General features: G+C 37.3%; 2 protein-coding genes across 2 annotated transcripts in view; one reads left to right on the top strand and one right to left on the bottom strand.

The window, feature by feature from the left end:
* The first annotated feature begins 1,982 nt into the window (after window positions 1–1,982).
* Window positions 1,983–2,513, top strand: grem1a (gremlin 1a, DAN family BMP antagonist). Its single transcript, XM_063001424.1, has one exon. The coding sequence runs from the start codon at window positions 1,983–1,985 to the stop codon at window positions 2,511–2,513; it is 531 nt and encodes a 176-aa protein (XP_062857494.1).
* A 1,861-nt stretch (window positions 2,514–4,374) lies between these two features.
* The window catches only part of fmn1 (formin 1), a 29,057-nt gene continuing 15,411 nt past the window's right edge, over window positions 4,375–18,020 (bottom strand). The window contains exons 10-17 of the mRNA XM_063002530.1: window positions 16,463–16,609; window positions 13,842–13,901; window positions 13,629–13,749; window positions 9,257–9,349; window positions 8,062–8,113; window positions 7,056–7,205; window positions 6,870–6,951; window positions 4,375–4,518 (exon numbers count right to left, since the gene is read on the bottom strand). Of these exons, the coding sequence (XP_062858600.1) occupies window positions 4,474–4,518; window positions 6,870–6,951; window positions 7,056–7,205; window positions 8,062–8,113; window positions 9,257–9,349; window positions 13,629–13,749; window positions 13,842–13,901; window positions 16,463–16,609 (750 nt within the window). The 3' untranslated portion in view covers window positions 4,375–4,473. The remainder of the gene's footprint in view (window positions 4,519–6,869; window positions 6,952–7,055; window positions 7,206–8,061; window positions 8,114–9,256; window positions 9,350–13,628; window positions 13,750–13,841; window positions 13,902–16,462; window positions 16,610–18,020) is intronic.

Genomic DNA, 18,020 nt, shown 5'->3' on the forward strand with positions numbered 1-18,020 from the left:
AGTATCTGAGATGAGTCCCCCAGGCTGGTGGAGGTTGGTTTGTGGGCTGTCTCACCACATCCTGCCCACTTTCACTTAAAACTGCGCAGACTAAAGTTTCACTCTTTTACTGTCTGAGCTCTGGATTGTTGGTTTCATCTTGAATTAATTGTCTTTATTTTAATGTTTGTGATTTTAGTTTTTTAAGGCTGCACACTAGGCTGCTGTTTCGTTGATTAACTTGCTATTTTTTCAGAAAAGAATCAGTTTGAAGTTTACGAGGTGAGTAATTCATTTTTATTAACACGTAGTGGAATTTTTAGCATTTTTAAAATCAGTTTTTAAAAGAAGTTCACAGTGTTGATAATATTAGCTATTGAAATATAAGAGAGCATTAAAACTTTTGTCATGCCACTTCTTGCACCTAATCTATTTTTATGAAAAAGTTGTGAATAGATTTTCAAGAGGTGCTCACATGAGGAATTCACTTTGTTAATGTATGCATAAATCCTTATGTAAGAACATATTTAAAAAATTTTTTGCATATGAATCTTATGAAGACATTACAGGGATGCATACTCAACCACTTTTGTTCTTATTTAGTATGTTTCCATTGAATATTACTATTTAAATTGTAACAAAGACATCTCTAAATAACTTTAATTAGTAAATAACTAACTGATGAGGGGAAAAATCTATACTCATAAAGTATTTAAACTTCCTGACTTTTTGTGCACTTGTCGTGGATTTGATTTTGAATGAATAAAGCTAAAATCTATTATTCTAAAATTATTCAGACCCTTTGCTGTGACACTCTACATTGTGCTAAAGTGAATCTTGTTTACTTTAATTATCTTTGAGCTGTGTCTAGCACTGAAGTGCAATCCATTTGTTGCAATTTAAATTGATTGGACCTAGTTTGAATAGGTTCACACCTGGGTCTGTATAAAGGCCCACAGTTTGCACTGTATTGTCAGGACAAACACCAGGTCATGATGTCCAATGAGGCTTATAAAGCTTCCCAGTGATAAAAATGACATAATTTAGGAAGAACAGCAAACTTTATGTCTGGTGAAAATCAGGCACTGGCTAATACATTGCCGTGATAAAACATGGTGTTGGCAGGGATTGAAAATCGGTATGAATTAGGAGACAGATTAATGATGAAAACCTCCTCTTTTGCACACACAAACTCAGACTGGGGTGCCAGTTCACCTGGCAACAGCAAAAACACCACTACAGTGGCTTTGGGGCATGTTTTTTTAAATGTCCTTGGATGAGCCAGACAAAGCCAAGACTTAAACCCCATAAAAAATCTGTAAAAAGACTTGAAGATGGAGGTTCACGTAACACACACCGTCTATTTTGACAGAGCTTGAAAAAATCTGCCATGAACAATAAAACTGCCAAAATCCAGGTATGCAAAGCTTACAAACATAGAAATATATGTGACCCAATGTAACCTATGATGTGTGCAATACAATTAAAAAACAAACTGAAATTGTTTCAAGGGGGAAATAAAAAGAAATAACTAAAATAATGTGGTTGCACAATGAAAACAGGTTTAATGAAGTTTAAAGGAATTAAGGCATGTATTTAGTATGTAAAAATGGAATAAAATGGCTTGGTATAATTTATGATATTGCAATATATCTTAAAATTGTGTTCGTAAACTGCTACAAACTCCAATTCCGAAAAAGCAAAAAGCAAAATCTTTGAATTGTTAACTCTCCTTAATCTTTATTTAACTGACGAAAGCAGACAAAAGTAATGCACTTCATTGTATTTTGTAAATAAAAACAGATATTTACACAGAATTTGATGCCTGTAAATAATATTATCAGTTAAATATTCAAGAGAATTAAGTGACAGATTCTTCTTTTTATTGTCTTAAAAATAATTGCACCACTGGTTACTGTGTCCCATTGTAACATTATATATTTATTATGGTGCTCTCTAATTTTATATAGAAGAGGATGGTGCAGACAGCCTCATGTACTGTGATGGTGGTGTTGTGGTTACTCTGCAGTCCTGTGAAAAGCTGGAGCAACATTGGATTTCAAGGCTCAATTCCTCACTATGCAAAACGCACCCCAAACCTCTCTGACCAGACTAATGATCAGACCCCTGATCAGACCCATGATCAGCCTGCACCAAGCTGTTCTGCCGCGGGAGTAACTGTGCATGCCCAGGAGGTGCTGGGGTCCAGCCAAGAGGCTCTGCATGTGACCAACCGCACATACCTGAAACGGGACTGGTGTAAAACTCAGCCGCTAAAACAGACTCTGCATGAGGAGGGCTGCATCAGTCGCATAATCCTCAACAGCTTCTGCTATGGTCAGTGCAACTCCTTCTACATTCCTCACCAGGTCAACCAAGCAGAAAGTGCCTTCCAGTTCTGCTCATTCTGCAAACCCAAACTGTTCACTGTGGTCACTTACACACTCATGTGTCCCAACAAGATCCCCAGAACCAGACGGAAACATGTGCGTCGCATCAAACAATGCCGCTGCACTTCAATAGACCTGGATTAATGCTGACTATGACTTCATTTTACCCGGAGGTGGTTCTAGAGACTGTGAGGGCCCTTGATATAAAAAGTCCTTTTGACCAATGTTTTTAGAGGTCAATGTTTAATGACAATGTTAATAATCTGTATAGTAGTAACTGACACAATTATCAAATAACTTTACAGTGTACATTTACTAAAATTAATAGTATATGTATGATTATTATAATTACTATAAAACACTCCAGTCCTACATTTCAGACCAATGATAATCATAGTACTGATACATTTACTCAGTATTGGATCAGTGCATTTCTAATAAACACTCAAAGAAGATAGCTTTATCTTTGAGTCCTTTAGTGTTTGCTCTTTGCACATTGTTGTATAAACTTCTCACCATATTTATTTTGGTACATTTGAATTTATATAAACACTACATGTCCTTGATGATTTTGTTGTGTATTGCAAAATTTTACTCAATTGTTCACTTTAATGATCATTGATTGTTCTTGTAGGACCACTATGAAAAATTATACTGACATACGTAACTGGCTTAAGGCCATCGAACAGGTTCTCTGACTGAATAAAATGTGGTCAGTGAACGGTATGATTGTACTTATTACACAGATGTGGCTTGTAGTCAGACACACGTGGGCCATGTTTTATGTGCACAACTTATATTCATTAAATGTAAATATACTGTATGTTGTTCCAAGTACCATGGAAAACCTTGTATCTCCACTATGTGGATAAAGTTTTCTGTACATAATGTATTTAAATGACTATGAAAAATCTAATGTTATTTTCCAATGTAATATATACAAATGTATTGCTTTGACTGTCAAATACGTATTTGAATTTCTGAACTAAATTTCTCAGTGCCGCTAAATTCAGAATGACTTCCTCATTGATGTCCAGAAAATAATTTTCTGTTTGGACATATATAGACTATATTTGTATTACATATACTTTCCCCTTATTCCTATATATATTTTTACCTACCACATACATTATCAATGAGTAAAAATACAAAAGACTATTTACAATTAAACTGTTTAAAATGAACAGGAAATTAATACACATGTATGATCCATATTACCAAAACAAGTTCAATTATTGTTTGTTTTTATATGTACAATATAATAAAAGTATGACTTCCTGACTTTATACTGTGATTGTATTTCATATAAATGCATTTGAATATATGATATACTTCAATACTTAAAAATAAAGCTATATATACACTTATCGTCCACTTTATTTGGAACATCTGTACACCTGCTCATTCATTAAATTATAAAACTAGCCATCCATGTGGCAGCAACACAGTGCAAGTAAAGATTACACATACACAGTTTTTTAAATGCAAAGCATCTCTTGTCAGCCTAAAAGCAGAACCTTGAGGATATTGTGAGGATACAGGATTATAAGGAAAATTGGTCCACTGGTTCATCTGACTTGTACTTAAGTAAATATGTCTGTGAGCTATTCCACATGTAAGCTTTGTCTTTTTTGCTTTAAGTCCAAGCAGAACAGCTCACTGACACACCCACATTTCAAAACACGTGAGATATTTCAGCTGGCCAGCAAAGCCACCAGAACTCAGTCACATCAGTAACATGGTTATTTGCGTTGGCAAGTTAAAGCCAGAAATAGGCACTCACTAACTATAGTGGACTGAAAGTGACAGGAACCAAAACTACTGGTGGGAATCTTATCTGACAAAACTGGTGCTGTTGGAGGACTGACGAATGTATAACCAAGTATTAGGAAAAGACATGACACACACAACATTTATATGAGGAGTTTATATTGAATATAAGTGTTTTTTGATCTAAGTACAGTATATTTCTTTTTTAACATAAGGTGCATATAAAGGCACTGATGTCTGTGAAGCTAATTTGTTTTGTGCAAATGTTATGAAAATAAAATTATTTTATATAATCTTAGTATAAACATATCAATGTGGAAAGTTTGTTTAAGGATTAAGAGCTGGTTAGACTTGCTTCTTTCTGTCGCAGCCTCTTCTTCTGTTGTAGGAGAGAAAGAAAAAAGTGAAATTAAATGTAAGAGAGTAAAAGAATGAAACTGTATGTTCATACCATGCACTTAATCAGGTAATCAGTTTTTTTTTATTTTAGACCCCCTACTGTGTTCAGAAGCATTTTTTCAGACCCCCTTTATGTAATAATAATAACATTTTATTTGTAAGCGCCTTTCAAGGTATCCAAGGTAGGTAGAATAAAACAAAATAACAATAGAGTAAAACAAAATACAGGTAGGATAGAAACCATAAAAACAACAATTTAGAACGAGTCTAAAACCAAACTATCTAAAAGCGAGCTGAAAAAGGTGAGTTTGTAGAAGCTTTTTAAAAGTTGAAAGCGTAGTACATGCTCGGAGCTGCTCAGGAATGGAGTTCCAGAGTTTGGGAAAGAGAGTACAGTAGACCCTTGAGTTAGGAACGGTTTACCATACGAACATTTTGGGTTACGAACGATCTGTTTCAACTTAACGTACGAACAAATTTCGGATTACGAACAGAAATTTGAAACACGTGAAACACGTGACGTCACGAACAAGTTGACTCTGACCCTCTCTCTCTCTGTATATGTACAGTGAGTAAACATTTGGACAGCGGACGGTGTTTTTTCGGTGTTGTCTTTATATTTTGTAAAATTCAATATTAAAATGGCCCCAAATATGGTGCAGAGAAAGCCTAGTGGTGAGAAAATGAACAAATCTATTACAATTGTTGTTGTATAATTACTCCTGCCAATAGCTGTCACTGTGTATCAGACAGAGGGGACAGTGAGTGAGACAGAAGAAGGAAGTCGGCTGAGTAAAGTTTTCTTTCTTTCGTGCAATTACACCTACAAAATACAGGACTATTAAAGTAAAGAAGGAAATAATAGAGAAATATGAGAGTTACTGTTGTTTCTGGTAGATACATTTTATATACAAAGAAGGAAATTTATTATGGTGTAAGGTACAGCACACGTACTGTATTGAGATATGTGTTTTTTATGTACAGTACTACTGTGTATTGTTGTTTATTATTGTTTATTACAGTATTATCTATTCTACAATTTAAGATTTAAGGGAAAATATATTGTATTTATAACAAAAAAGACCATTTAAGACATTAGAGAGGTTAGGTAAGGGGGTGGTTTGGGAGGTCTGGCACGGATTAATTCTATTTACATTACTTCTTATGGGAAAAAAAGGTTTAACTAACAAACATTTTGACTTAAGAACAGCCCCTCGGAACCAATTAAATTCGTAAGTCAAGGGTCCACTGTATATGGGTTATGATCGTATTCTTATGCTTTCAGCAGGGGTGACAAAGGGTGTTGTCTTCTTGTTTAGGAATAATTTGATAAATACATAATGAAAAGATAATCTATGTATTTTCTGATTTTGGTTTGTGGTTATTTTTACTCTTCTCAATAAAATACAACAGGACCCACCTCTGGGCTCACTGAGGTCTCTAATGGCCCGTGGCCCACTTATCTAGATGTGCTGTCTGAGAGATTAAAGGTTACTGGCACTATAGTACAAGAGATTTACTATAGTACAAGAGATTTACACCGATTCATATGGATGAATTTATATAAATTGAACAATTTTAAATAATGTTTATTAGGATTTTAACGTCATGTTTTACACTTTGGTTACATTCATGACAGGAACGGTAGTTACTCATTACACAAGATTCATCAGTTCAGTCTTGGACAATTTAGTATCTCCAATTCACCTCACTTGCATGTCTTTGGACTGTGGGAGGAAACCGGAGCACCTGGAGGAAACCCACACAGACACAGGGAGAACATGCAAACTCCACACAGAAAGGACCTGGACCGCCCCACCTGGGGATCAAACCCAGGACCTTCTTGCTGTGAGGCGACAGTGCTACCCACTTAGCCACCGTGCCGCCCAGCGGTTAAGGTACTGGACTAGTAATCAAAAGGTCACTGGTTCAAGAGCCACCACTGCCAGGTTGTCACTATTGGGCCCTTGAGCAAGCTTAGACTGTAAACTGTCACAGTACTGTAAGTCAATTTGGATAAAAGCATCTACTAAATGCCAAAAATGTAAACGGATGGTGACATTCATAAATTCTTTGCAATTGTGCATTGATAAATGTTGTTTTTAATCTGTTGGACTATTCGACACTTACTTGCTCACAAACAGCTGAACCGATGGTTAATGATAATTTTCTGTCATAATAGAATCACCTGTTGCCTGGTCACCTGTTTGCCGATGTAAAACTTTAAAACTTGGCTTTTGGATAATTCTACAAACCTTCTAGTCTTTGCCCCAGTTCCAAACTTTATGAAATGTGTTGCAGGCATCACATTAGGAATTAGTAGACACTTACTAGGCTGTTTGGATGGACCTGCCTGGTCTCCACTTTCTTCTCTGATTTGATGCTGTGCACTGAATGCTGGGCTTCTTTCAGTCTGGGAAGAAACACAAGAAGAAAACAAAACCCAAACTGGGTTAAAGACTTCAAGGCAACAGTAGTGTACAAACCTTAATAAACTATAAAAAATGGGATTTTTACCTTTCTTTAAATATGACCTTATTCTCTCTCTTCCATCTAGTTTTGAAGTCATTGCAGAACCCAAACCAAAGCATAAAAACATGGCTGGGCTGAACATCCTGCTCACCAGAACAGGGCTTCATCCCAAAGTACTGCACCAGGTTACGGAAGCTGAGAACAGAAGTCAGAATGAAAAAAAATTGAAACTGTTCATTTATTTATTAGGATTTTAACGTCATGTTTTACACACTTTGGTTACATTCATGACAGAAACGGTAGTTACTCATTACACAAGATTCATCAGTCCAAGTTAATGTTAAACACAGTCATGGACAATTTTGTATCTCCAATTCACCTCACTTGCACGTCTTTGGACTGTGGGAGGAAACTGGAGCTCCCGGAGGAAACCCACACAGTCCACACAGAAAGGACCCAGACCACCACATCTGGGGATCGGACCCATAAAATTAAAAAGTCTTATATGCACAAATATGTTGAAAGATTCCTTTTGTAAATGTAACAGATTTCCATGTAGAACATGATGCTAGCCCTCAACTATAAACAGTTTTGTGAATGGGTGTGTGTATGTGTGTCTGTCCTGCAAGTGAGTGCGTGAGTAATTAGACATTTTATAACCAGAACCTGGTGATTAACAAAATGTCAGCCTGGGCTGAGGGCAATATTGCCTAACAGGATCAGTAGGTAATGTTTTTGTTAAACCATTTATGCATTAAACATTATTAGAAAGATCCAACAGACAGATCCAAGCATTTTAGTTTATTTTAGTTTTAGTTACAGTTATGGACGTCAATCTTTGATTTTTTTATTATTATTTGTGTTTTTCCAAGGATTCATGTGTAAATTTAGAACTATTTCTTAAATACTGAGAAATGATGACACCAGTGTCTTACATTGGTTCTACACTGCTACTGGATCTTCTTGACTGGTATTGGACCCAGTATTTTTACACCAATTTGCCAAAATGTGGTAAATTTACTGAGGAAAACATGGACAAAAAAAGTCACACCTTTCTTGTGCAGATGTCAGATGTTGTTCGGCTGCCATTTGTTCATTTTTTGCTGTAAAAAGACAAAAAAGCTTTATTCTATATATAATCATGTATTATGCTCTCAGCACATCTGTAATTTTATAGTAAAATAATGTTTAAAAATAATATTTCTATCAAACTTAAGGTACTGTGATTTGTAGCTAGCACAGACATTAACAGTTCACTTAGTCTTAATGTTTTTTCTTCTGTGCAGTTTATTCTGCTGATATAAACCACAATAAAGCACAACAGTCTTGACTCAGAAGTCTCATTGCTAAAGCCTCCCCGATCCCTATCTGTCTGTCTGCCTTCAGAACCTGACTGCTGGCTATCTCCCTCAGGTAAAAAAGACCACAGACACTTATCAGGTCCCCAAAAGGCTCAATCGCAGATATTCTTTAAGGTAACATCATGAGCGCTGTACTGTGCTACTAAAACAATGGAGTAATTATAGTAGGAGAAATGTGAGTAGGCTTTGCAGACAGACTTACTGATGAGTCCTGTTAAGCTTTACTGCAATAGAAGATGAATACAGAATTGACAGAATTGATTCATTGAATCCTATTAGCTTAGTGGTTAGGATTTAGTCTTACTGGCCCGACATTTGTGGACACTGTAGTGCCCTTAATCATCAAAACAGCAGCTGCTCAGCTCTTTGTTTAGATCATTTCTGTCTACTTTGTACATTGTATCCACCAAATCAATGAACAGTATTTTTTTCTCTAGTGAGGTTGTCAAAGTTTTTAATGAGTGTGAAGACCTAATCCCTGAATTTGAGTCTTAGTGGTGCCATGACCTAGTTGGTCAGTCTACAGACATAATTGACAGTATCTAAGTGGGATAAGGCTGAATATGGAATCCTACTTGATGCTTCAACAGCGAATACTTTTTAAATAGATGGTGGAGGAATACTAAAAGCAAAATGTGTTTCTTCAAACTATTTATCTACCTCTGACCTCTACTTTTTAGCTTTTACCTAACTAGTTAGCTGTTAGTGGCATTTCCAGACATACATGCAATATTGTATTTTGAATGGAGATAAAAATGCAAATAGACAATTGTATTCTTCTCTTTAAAATAAATAAGACAACATGCATTATGTAATTAATTATAATTCATTGGTTTTGATCTTTAAAATAGATATAACATGAACAAGCTTTCATGTAAAGTTCACCACTGAGAAGAAAAGCTTCCATTTTCTCCTTGAAGGGATGGATGTATTCTTCAGACGATATCAAACAAATACTTTGGAGATCTTTTTGACAACCTGTATGGAAAAAACACCACACACAAAACCAGAGAATAAGAAGGTAGTAATAATATAAAATTTTAATTCAAATATGTATTCATAGTTCAGTGCTTTACATATAAAGAATTAAAAAAAAGTATTATTATATTTGATAGTATTTTATTTATTTATTAGGATTTAACGTCATGTTTTACACTTTGGTTACATTCATGACAGGAACAGAAGTTACTGATTACACAAGATTCATCAGTTCACAAGGTAATATCGAACACAGTCATGGACAATTTTGTGTTTCCAATTTACCTCACTTGAAGGTCTTTGGACTGTGGGAGACCGCTCCACCTGGTGATCGAACCTAGGACCTTCTTGCTGTGAGGCGACAGTGCTACTTACTGAGCCACCGTTCCTCCCCCATATTTTATATTATGGAAATTATTAATGAAATAGCAGGCTGCTATTGATTAACTATTAATCTTTCTAAAATATCGAATTATTAGTATTAATAATTAGACATGGGCGGCACGGTAGCTCGGTGGGTAGCACTGTTGCCTCACAGCAAGAAGGTCCTGGGTTCAATCCCCAGTTGATTTGCATGTTCTCCCCATGTCTGCGTGGGTTTCCTCCGGGAGCTCCGGTTTCTTACCACAGTCCCAAAACATGCAGTCAGGTTAACTGGAGACATTGAATTGCCCTATAGGTGAATGGGTGTGTGTATGTGTTTGCCCTGCAAGTGAGTGCGTGAGTAATTAGACATTTAATAACCAGAACCTGGTGATTAACAAAATGTCAACCTGGGCTGAGGGCAATATTGCCTAACAGGATCAGTAGGTAATGTTTTTGTTATACCATTTATGCATTGAACATTATTAGAAAGATCCAACAGACAGACCCAAGCACTTTAGTTTCTTACAGTTATGGACTATAATCTTTGATTTTTTTATTATTTGTGTTTTTCCAAGGATTCATGTGTAAATTTAGAAATATTTCTTAAATACTGAGAAATGATGACACCAGTGTATTGCTTTGGTCTTACACAACTAATGGATCTGCTGGACTGGTATTGGACCCAGTATTTTTATACCAATATGCCCAAATGTGGTATATTTACTGAGGAAAACTTAATTATGTTATAATTTCTGTTTCATGGGGGTTGCTACTACTGCTTTTGAAAATTTAATTATTCTTTTTTTATAATTTCTTTGGAAATATTTAGAACAGTATGACAAGATCACTTTGTCTTTTTTACAGTTTTAAAAACTGCTGTTTATAACATATAAAAAGTGAGAGTATTATAGGGACATTGGTGAATGAGGCAGATGAAGGAGCTCCACCTTCATAATAGAGTAATAGAGTCAGACAGCACTGATGGCAACCAGAGATAGTCACCACTTTCCCTGTGGCACCAGGCCATGCTGTTTGTTCTCCCTCAATCCTTAGTCTCAGGATCAGAGGGGCCAGTCTCCATTGCCAGTCATAATAGAATGAGATGTGCCCTAGTCGGCAAGATACACTGGATCTTCCTTTGATAAGACTACACACACCATTGTTTTTAATCAGTGTTTATATAATCTGTAGATGTGACTTGATATGAAGTTACCAGAGAGGAAGCAGTATTTTAACATGAAAGGGTTTTTTTTGCAGAAATAACTTTTATTTTTAACATGTTTTACTATGCTTTATTAAATCACTGAGACTAATACTGATACTTGTGTCAACCCAGTAAACAAGAGAATCTACTGTAGAGTGAATTGGTGCAATAAAGGGGAAAAGTGTGAATGATTTAAAGAGACATAAGAGATTTCAGTAGATACAAATTGTACAGGAGATTGCTCCAGTGCTTTTTAAGGCTTTACCTGCCAATGCAAACTAGTGTATGACTAGTTAGCTTGCTTCCATACTAGCTGTTGGCCTGTTGGCCTTCTGCTAAGCTGCTATTAATAAAGGCAGTAGGGCATGATAGACTGCCAAACTTAAAGGAAATGTTCACTGCAAATCAATACAAGGTACTCTTTTTTTTCTATTTTATTTATGCATTTTCTCCCAATGTAGTATAGTCAATTGTCTTCCACTGCTGGGGGATCCCCGATTGCAGTCGAGGTGGGTATATTGCTGCTCTCCGACCCGTGCGCAGCCCTTTATCTGCCAATCAGGGTCCTTACATAGCAGTTAAAGACCCAACCAAGGTGCCCAGGTGGCGCAGCGAGATATTTCGCTTCCACACCAGCACGAGATAATTGGCAGTGCCTGCAGCAGATACTAACTGGCCACCGTATCTGCAGGGTGGGGCCCGAACTATGTGTGGGTGGATGGGTCTTCATACACTGTGTAACGACCCTAATTGGCGGAAGAGACGGCTGTGCAGAAAGCAGGAGCGAGAAGAGTAGGGCTGTGCACGTGTCGGAAGAGGCGTGTACAGCGACGTGCTCTCCTCGGATGCAATCTGGTATCTCTGGAAGCAGCGGAAGACAAAATTGAGTGCACTAAATCGGGAGGAAAAATGGGGAGAAAATGCATAAAAAAAAAAATTTAAAAAAAGACCCCACCCACATAGTTCGGTCTTTCCGCCCTTGCAGAACCGTGTCTGCTGCAGGCACTGCCAATTATGCCCACTAGATGGCGCCCAGCCGACCGGTGGCAATGCTGAGTTTCGAACCGAGGAGTTCAGGATATTCCGCTAGCTGGTGTGCTAGCGGAATATCCTGCTGCTCCACCTGGGCGCCAATACAAGGTACTCTTAATGATCACCTGATCAATATGATGGAACGTTTCTATCCTGTCTATCCTGATAAGAGTGGTCCAATCCACAGGGCACGGTAGGTAACTTAACAGTGTAATAAGTAAAAATACATGCTATGTCATGGATTTCAACCGAGTTGAATATGTTTCAGAGGTTTTATACTGTTGAACAGCTCGTTCAACAATGATCATTAAAACTGCAGGTTATTAAACATTTCCAAAAACCTAACCTGACAGCTGAAGATTTTCTGGTGTTTTTGGTGGTCCAGCATCTTACAAACACAACTTGGGCGGCACGGTGGTTAAGTGGGTAGCACTGTCGCCTCACAGCAAGAAGGTCCTGGGTTTGATCCCCAGGTGGGACGGTCCAGGTTCTTTCTGTGTGGAGTTTGCATGTTCTCCCCGTGTCTGCGTGGGTTTACTCTGGGAGCTCCGGTTTCCTCCCACAGTCCAAAAACATGCAAGTGAGGTGAATTGAAGACACTAAATTGTCCATGACTGTGTTTGATATAACCTTGTGAACTGATGAATCTTGTGTAATATATAACTACCGTTGCTGTCATGAATGTAACCAGAGTGTAAAACATGACGTTAAAATCCTAACAAACAAACACAACGTTGTTTTTGTCCTGGTTTACATTTTTTTCTGGAATATAATTGTCTAGAGATACTTTATGCAAAAATTTAAATTCCAACTCTCTTCTGTTTCCTTTTAAATGCACAGTAACACTAACACAGTATAAACTTTGTGCTCAGAGCAAACAAACTAACCCTACCATAAAAAAAAAAAACCAAATCAGCACAAAAGGACAGAGATCATAGCAGGCATGAGGGTGGTTCAAAGTAAGACAAAGGGAGAATGTGATGGGTGAGATTTGGCAGTCTCTCAGTCGCCCGATAAGAAGGGCTTGTTGAGAGCTAAAGAAAAGAATCTCTGACTTGAATCTGCAGGGCCACACTGAGCTGGAGCTGATACACCGTAACAGAAGAACAGCGGTGCATCTGCACAGAGATAGAGCGTAGCCCGCCAGCAGATAAGCTGCTCTACCCTCAGATTACATAAGAACTGCTGTGACCCTCAATAACGACATGTGCAACAAAGCCTCGGGAAGCATTCAATACCAGAAACATCTGATGGGCAGGATTAAAAACATATCTAAAGGCGCCATGGCAAAAGCAAAGAGACTCCACTTTGTCTAACATGCACGCAATAACGCACACACAGTTTAGCAATGGCTGATTATTTCACGTGGACAACCAAACAAGGGTATTACATGACATTAACATAAATTAATATTCAGACTAAATACAGACTAAACTAAACATTTGGGCATAATCATCAAAGTTATCCCTCAGGATTCGAAATAGCTTTTTTCTCCAGTTGTAGCATGACTTTCTAAGGCAGTAGGCAATGGCAGAAAATCAAACTTGTTTCAATAAAATACATATTTTTAATTTGTTCTAATTTAAATAAAGCTTAGGGGTTTTAACTGTCTTTTGTAGTCTAGGAGACATGGAGTTGCAGTTAGTCACCAGAAAACAACAGAACATTTTCACTCACCCTCTAAGTCTTTCCCCAACTTTCTCAGCTCTTTGGTAAGGTCCTCAAATTTAACCTGGGCAGCAAGAAAGACATCCTCAGGCTCAGGCAATGGAAACACACACTTTTCTGTCCCAGCATTCTGAGAGGAGTGAAAAGTTAGATCAGAAACAGTAAAAGACGGTAATGTGTTTTATATGTAAAAGATTTATAAAGAAAATAATTAATATTTACCTCATCTAAGTTACGTAGATAGTAGGAAACCACATAATCCACCAAATTTAAGCTGTTATCCTGTATTGGAAAAATATATGTAAAGACTTTAATTCATTTCCAAACTCCATTTCCTGAACAGTTAGGACATTTTAATTGCCAAAAGCACAAAGATAAGATTTCCAAGGTCATTGACCAGCTTGACTGGATTTTGAAAATAATAACAAAATGAAAATAAGAACATTTGATGCGTACAGCACCCTTACAAAAAGTTGGGACAAAGGCATGTTTACCACTGTTTCATCACCTATCCTTATGATTACACTTTTAAATGGTCTTGGAACTGAAAATTGTAAACGTTGCATTTTTGCAGGAGAAATTTTAACTCTAGGACAAAGTCCGTGGTCACAGTTGTCTGATTAACCTCCTCATGATGCACCAAACATTTTCAATGGAAGACAGTTTTAGACAGCAGGCAGGCAAGTCAGGCACATGCACTTTGTGTTTACAAGAATATACTGTTGTAACCTTGCCATTCAAGAGAATGAATAAATCCCATTATCTTCTTTTTGCATTTTACAAAGTGTCCCAACGTTTCTGGTAATGGGGTTTGTAAGTGGACCTATACAATTTCTCTCCCACCTGTTGAATCATCCAAACAGACCGTTTTAGACAGATGTTTTCCACACAAGCGTCAGCAGTATGTTTGTTTTAAAATAGCAGAGAGCTTTGTGAACTTTGTAACAAAAATTAACGTAACGTAATGAACATTAAAACAACACGGCCAGTGTTCAACCAAATCAGATGGGCTAGTTATCTGGTTTGGTGCTGTAGTATACCACAGGTCTGCTAGTTATTTTACTTAGGTAGAGTAAGCTCACCCGGTTCTATACAGCTAATATGTATTTTAGTCCCAATTTTGGTCACTTTAAATTGACTAATGTACAGGGGTTGGACAAAATAACTGAAACACCTGGTTTTAGACCACAATAATTTATTAGTATGGTGTAGGGCCTCCTTTTGCGGCCAATACAGCATCAATTCGTCTTGGAAATGACATATACAAGTCCTGCACAGTGGTCAGAGGGATTTTAGGCCATTCTTCTTGCAGGACAGTGGCCAGGTCACTACGTGATGCTGGTGGAGGAAAACGTTTCCTGACTCGCTTCTCCAAAACACCCCAAAGTGGCTCAATAATATTTAGATCTGGTGACTGTGCAGGCCATGGGAGATGTTCAACTTCACTTTCATGTTCATCAAACCAATCTTTCACCAGTCTTGCTGTGTGTATTGGTGCATTGTCATCCTGATACACGGCACCGCCATTGGATGCACATGGTCCTCCAGAATGGTTCGGTAGTCCTTGGCAGTGACGCGCCCATCTAGCACAAGTATTGGGCCAAGGGAATGCCATGATATGGCAGCCCAAACCATCACTGATCCACCCCCATGCTTCACTCTGGGCATGCAACAGTCTGGGTGGTACGCTTCTTTGGGGCTTCTCCACACCGTAACTCTCCCGGATGTGGGGAAAACAGTAAAGGTGGACTCATCAGAGAACAATACATGTTTCACATTGTCCACAGCCCAAGATTTGCGCTCCTTGCACCATTGAAACCGACGTTTGGCATTGGCACGAGTGACCAAAGGTTTGGCTATAGCAGCCCGGCCGTGTATATTGACCCTGTGGAGCTCCCGACGGACAGTTCTGGTGGAAACAGGAGAGTTGAGGTGCACATTTAATTGTGCCGTGATTTGGGCAGCCGTGGTTTTATGTTTTTTGGATACAATCCGGGTTAGCACCCGAACATCCCTTTCAGACAGCTTCCTCTTGCGTCCACAGTTAATTCTGTTGGATGTGGTTTGTCCTTCTTGGTGGTATGCTGACATTACCCTGGATACCGTGGCTCTTGATACATCACAAAGACTTGCTGTCTTGGTCACAGATGCGCCAGCAAGACGTGCACCAACAATTTGTCCTCTTTTGAACTCTGGTATGTCACCCATAATGTTGTGTGCATTGCAATATTTTGAGCAAAACTGTGCTCTTACCCTGCTAATTGAACCTTCATACTCTGCTCTTACTGGCGCAATGTGCAATTAATGAAGATTGGCCACCAGACTGGTCCAATTTAGCCATGAAACCTCCCACACTAAAATGACAGGTGTTTCAGTTATTTTGTCCAACCCCTGTATATTGTCATGCCTCAACACTACTCCTTGTGGTAAGAAAATACTTTGGCTAACATTAATTTTTAAGTTTAGTTTTTGACAGTAGTCAACTGTTCTATGTTCACAAAAGATGTGTTATACAAAAATGTCTTTAAAATATCGGCAAATATGTCATGTTCGTGTCACTTTCAACAGTATCACAGTTACCATACTACAGGGACACTTGTAAATACCTGAGTGACTGGTCCTACACATGGCTGAACATAAACATACTACATTTCCAAGAGCTCCCCCGTGTGGAGAAACACCCACCTGCTAAGTGTAAGTTAGTGAGTGAGTGTTGCCAGCCAGTTCTGTGAGGTGCTTTGCATCTAAAGATTTTAACTAACATAAACAGTATGACTGGTGTCTGCTAAATTGTAATTGTTAATGTATAATGTATAGCTGGATCATTTACAGCATGAGCTTACCCTGCTTTTAACATCTTTGAGCTTGGGAAGGATCTCTAGGCCAAAACCATCTGCTTGGCCTCTGGTTCTGCTTCCACCATTCATGTAGTTTCCAAGGGCGAGAATCAAACCCAGCACCTGCCTTACACTGTCTCTGTCCAGCAGGTCCTGCCACAGGTTAAAACAGCCATACAAAGCTAAATATTTTGATAATAAAGTCAAAAGTTAAAAAGAATAAAGATGCAATATTATATCCAAAGGATGTGCAAAAGGTAGATAGCAACCTCCTCATGTCAATATGAGGAACACTGAGGTTATGCTTTACTATACTTTTATAAGATGCCCCCTTTTCGTCCATGCTTCTCTAATCTGACAGTCCCCTACAATTGGCCTATTTTATTCTTCAGTTATTACAACTTTAATCTTGAAGTCAATTATACATTTAACAGTGACCCTAAAACGTCCCAGAGTATGGAAGCCCAATCCTACTTTCATTAGTAAGTGAATTGCTATGTCATTATATTAAGATACTATGTCATTATTCTGAGCTACTAAGTAGTTATTCTAAACTACTAAGTCATTATTCTTAGATACTAAGTCATTATTCTGAGCTACTAAGTCATTATTCTAAACTACTAAGTCATTATTCTGAGATACTAAGTCATTATTCTAAACTACTAAGTCATTATTCTGAGATACTAAGTCATTATTCTGAGATACTAAGTCATTATTCTGAGATACTAAGTCATTATTCTAAACTACTAAGTCATTATTCTGAGATACTAAGTCATTATTCTGAGATACTAAGTCATTATTCTAAACTACTAAGTCATTATTCTGAGATACTAAGTCATTATTCTGAGATACTAAGTCATTATTCTAAACTACTAAGTCGTTATTCTGAGATACTAAGTCATTATTCTGAGATACTAAGTCATTATTCTAAACTACTAAGTCGTTATTCTGAGATACTAAGTCGTTATTCTGAGATACTAAGTTGTTATTCTGAGATACTAAGTCATTATTCTAAACTACTAAGTCATTATTCTGAGATACTAAGTCATTATTCTGAGATACTAAGTCATTATTCTAAACTACTAAGTCATTATTCTGAGCTACCAAGTCATTATTTTGAGATACTAAGTCATTATTCTAAACTACTAAGTCATTATTCTAAACTACTAAGTCATTATTCTGAGATACTAAGTCATTATTCTAAACTACTAAGTCGTTATTCTGAGATACTAAGTCGTTATTCTGAGATACTGTCATTATTCTGAGCTACTAAGTCGTTATTCTGAGATACTAAGTCATTATTCTAAACTACTAAGTCGTTATTCTGAGATACTAAGTCGTTATTCTGAGATACTAAGTCATTATTCTGAGATACCAAGTCATTATTTTGATATCATCAGTCATTTTACCAAATAACAAGATATGATCTTAAAATAATAACTTTAATTCGCTTTCATAATTCTGAGAGGAATTAGAAATAAAAAAAAATATGGTTTCACATCATTAAATGTAATTATTATGATATCGACATGCGACGGTCCAAAGAAAAAACAGTCAGTTGCTC

This window comes from Trichomycterus rosablanca, chromosome 9 (assembly GCF_030014385.1).
Source record: "Trichomycterus rosablanca isolate fTriRos1 chromosome 9, fTriRos1.hap1, whole genome shotgun sequence".
Lineage (NCBI taxonomy): Eukaryota > Metazoa > Chordata > Actinopteri > Siluriformes > Trichomycteridae > Trichomycterus > Trichomycterus rosablanca.

Excerpts from the sequence above, each read along its gene's own strand:
- grem1a (XM_063001424.1), top strand. The coding sequence starts at position 1,983 with ATGGTGGTGTTGTGGTTACTCTGCAGTCCTGTGAAAAGCTGGAGCAAC.